The sequence below is a fragment of the Perkinsus marinus genome, assembly GCF_000006405.1.
Source record: "Perkinsus marinus ATCC 50983 genomic scaffold scf_1104296971492, whole genome shotgun sequence".
NCBI lineage: Eukaryota > Perkinsozoa > Perkinsida > Perkinsidae > Perkinsus > Perkinsus marinus.
The window spans coordinates 1-935 of NW_003202071.1; the positions used below are offsets into that span (position 1 = coordinate 1).

The 935-nt window shown below is 47.0% G+C and overlaps 1 protein-coding gene across 1 annotated transcript; it reads left to right on the forward strand.

Annotated features, from left to right (window-relative positions):
* Positions 1 to 110: 110 nt before the first annotated feature.
* Pmar_PMAR005492 (hypothetical protein) lies at positions 111 to 482 on the forward strand (the record flags this gene model as incomplete). The annotated part of the gene is made up of 1 exon (XM_002766827.1): positions 111 to 482. The coding sequence occupies one exon, from the start codon at positions 111 to 113 to the stop codon at positions 480 to 482; it is 372 nt and encodes a 123-aa protein (XP_002766873.1).
* Positions 483 to 935: the final 453 nt, after the last annotated feature.

The following is a 935-nucleotide window of genomic DNA, read 5'->3' on the forward strand; positions in this document are numbered from 1 at the left end:
TGTGCAAGGGCAATACTGATCGCTGGCCTTCCTTCCTTGCTCTTGCTCAGAAGCGTTGCAACAATCGCCTCCTCGATGATAGTTGTGAATATACTCCTCAGCAACTCTTCATGGGTTCTTCTGATGCCAGCTCCCTAGGTCGACGGTTCGAGGATATTTCCAACACTATCACTACTGATACGGTTAAGTTCGAAGCTAAGCGTCGATTCTCTCGCCGTGAAGCTATGATCAAGGAAGTTCATGGCGCTATGGAAGAAGCTGAGGCCAAGGTCATGCTGAAGTTTGGTGATCGCCTGTCGCGTCGTCGCACTTTTAAGGTTGGGCAGAAGGTGCTCAAGTGGATCGACAACAAGTCTAATGGTGTGCTTCAACCTAACTGGACAGGCCCTCTCACTATCAAGGAGGTTCTCGGTACTGCTACTTATCGTCTTAGTGATGACACTGTTCACGCTGACCGAAACCTCTGTCTATACTATCAATGATGCCAGCTAATATTATATTCTCTACTTCATTACGTATATTTAAGGGGGGAGATATGTGAGAACCAAGACAACTCTCTTGCTATCTTGCTCCCTTTCGTAGTGGTCTCACTATTATTCAATACCACTCAGTTCTTACATCCTCACTATGATGATTCTTGCACTCTTTATATCCTGTATATCTCTCATTCGCCCCAGTGAAACGGATAGATGCGTTTCACGGCGTACTCCACTCCACACACTACAATTATCGTGGTTATTAATCTGCTATCATTCACTCGCTACGCCCTCGAGTTCAACTAGTACTCCGGCATCACCATGGGATCCTAACATGTCACTATATCGATCACGATGGCGTGCGTTTTTTTCATCCACGTCGACCAAAGTCGGCTCGGATAGTTTGGTTCGGCGGTTCGGGAACCGAACCGAACTTCTCCCAAACCCGAACCATGTTCG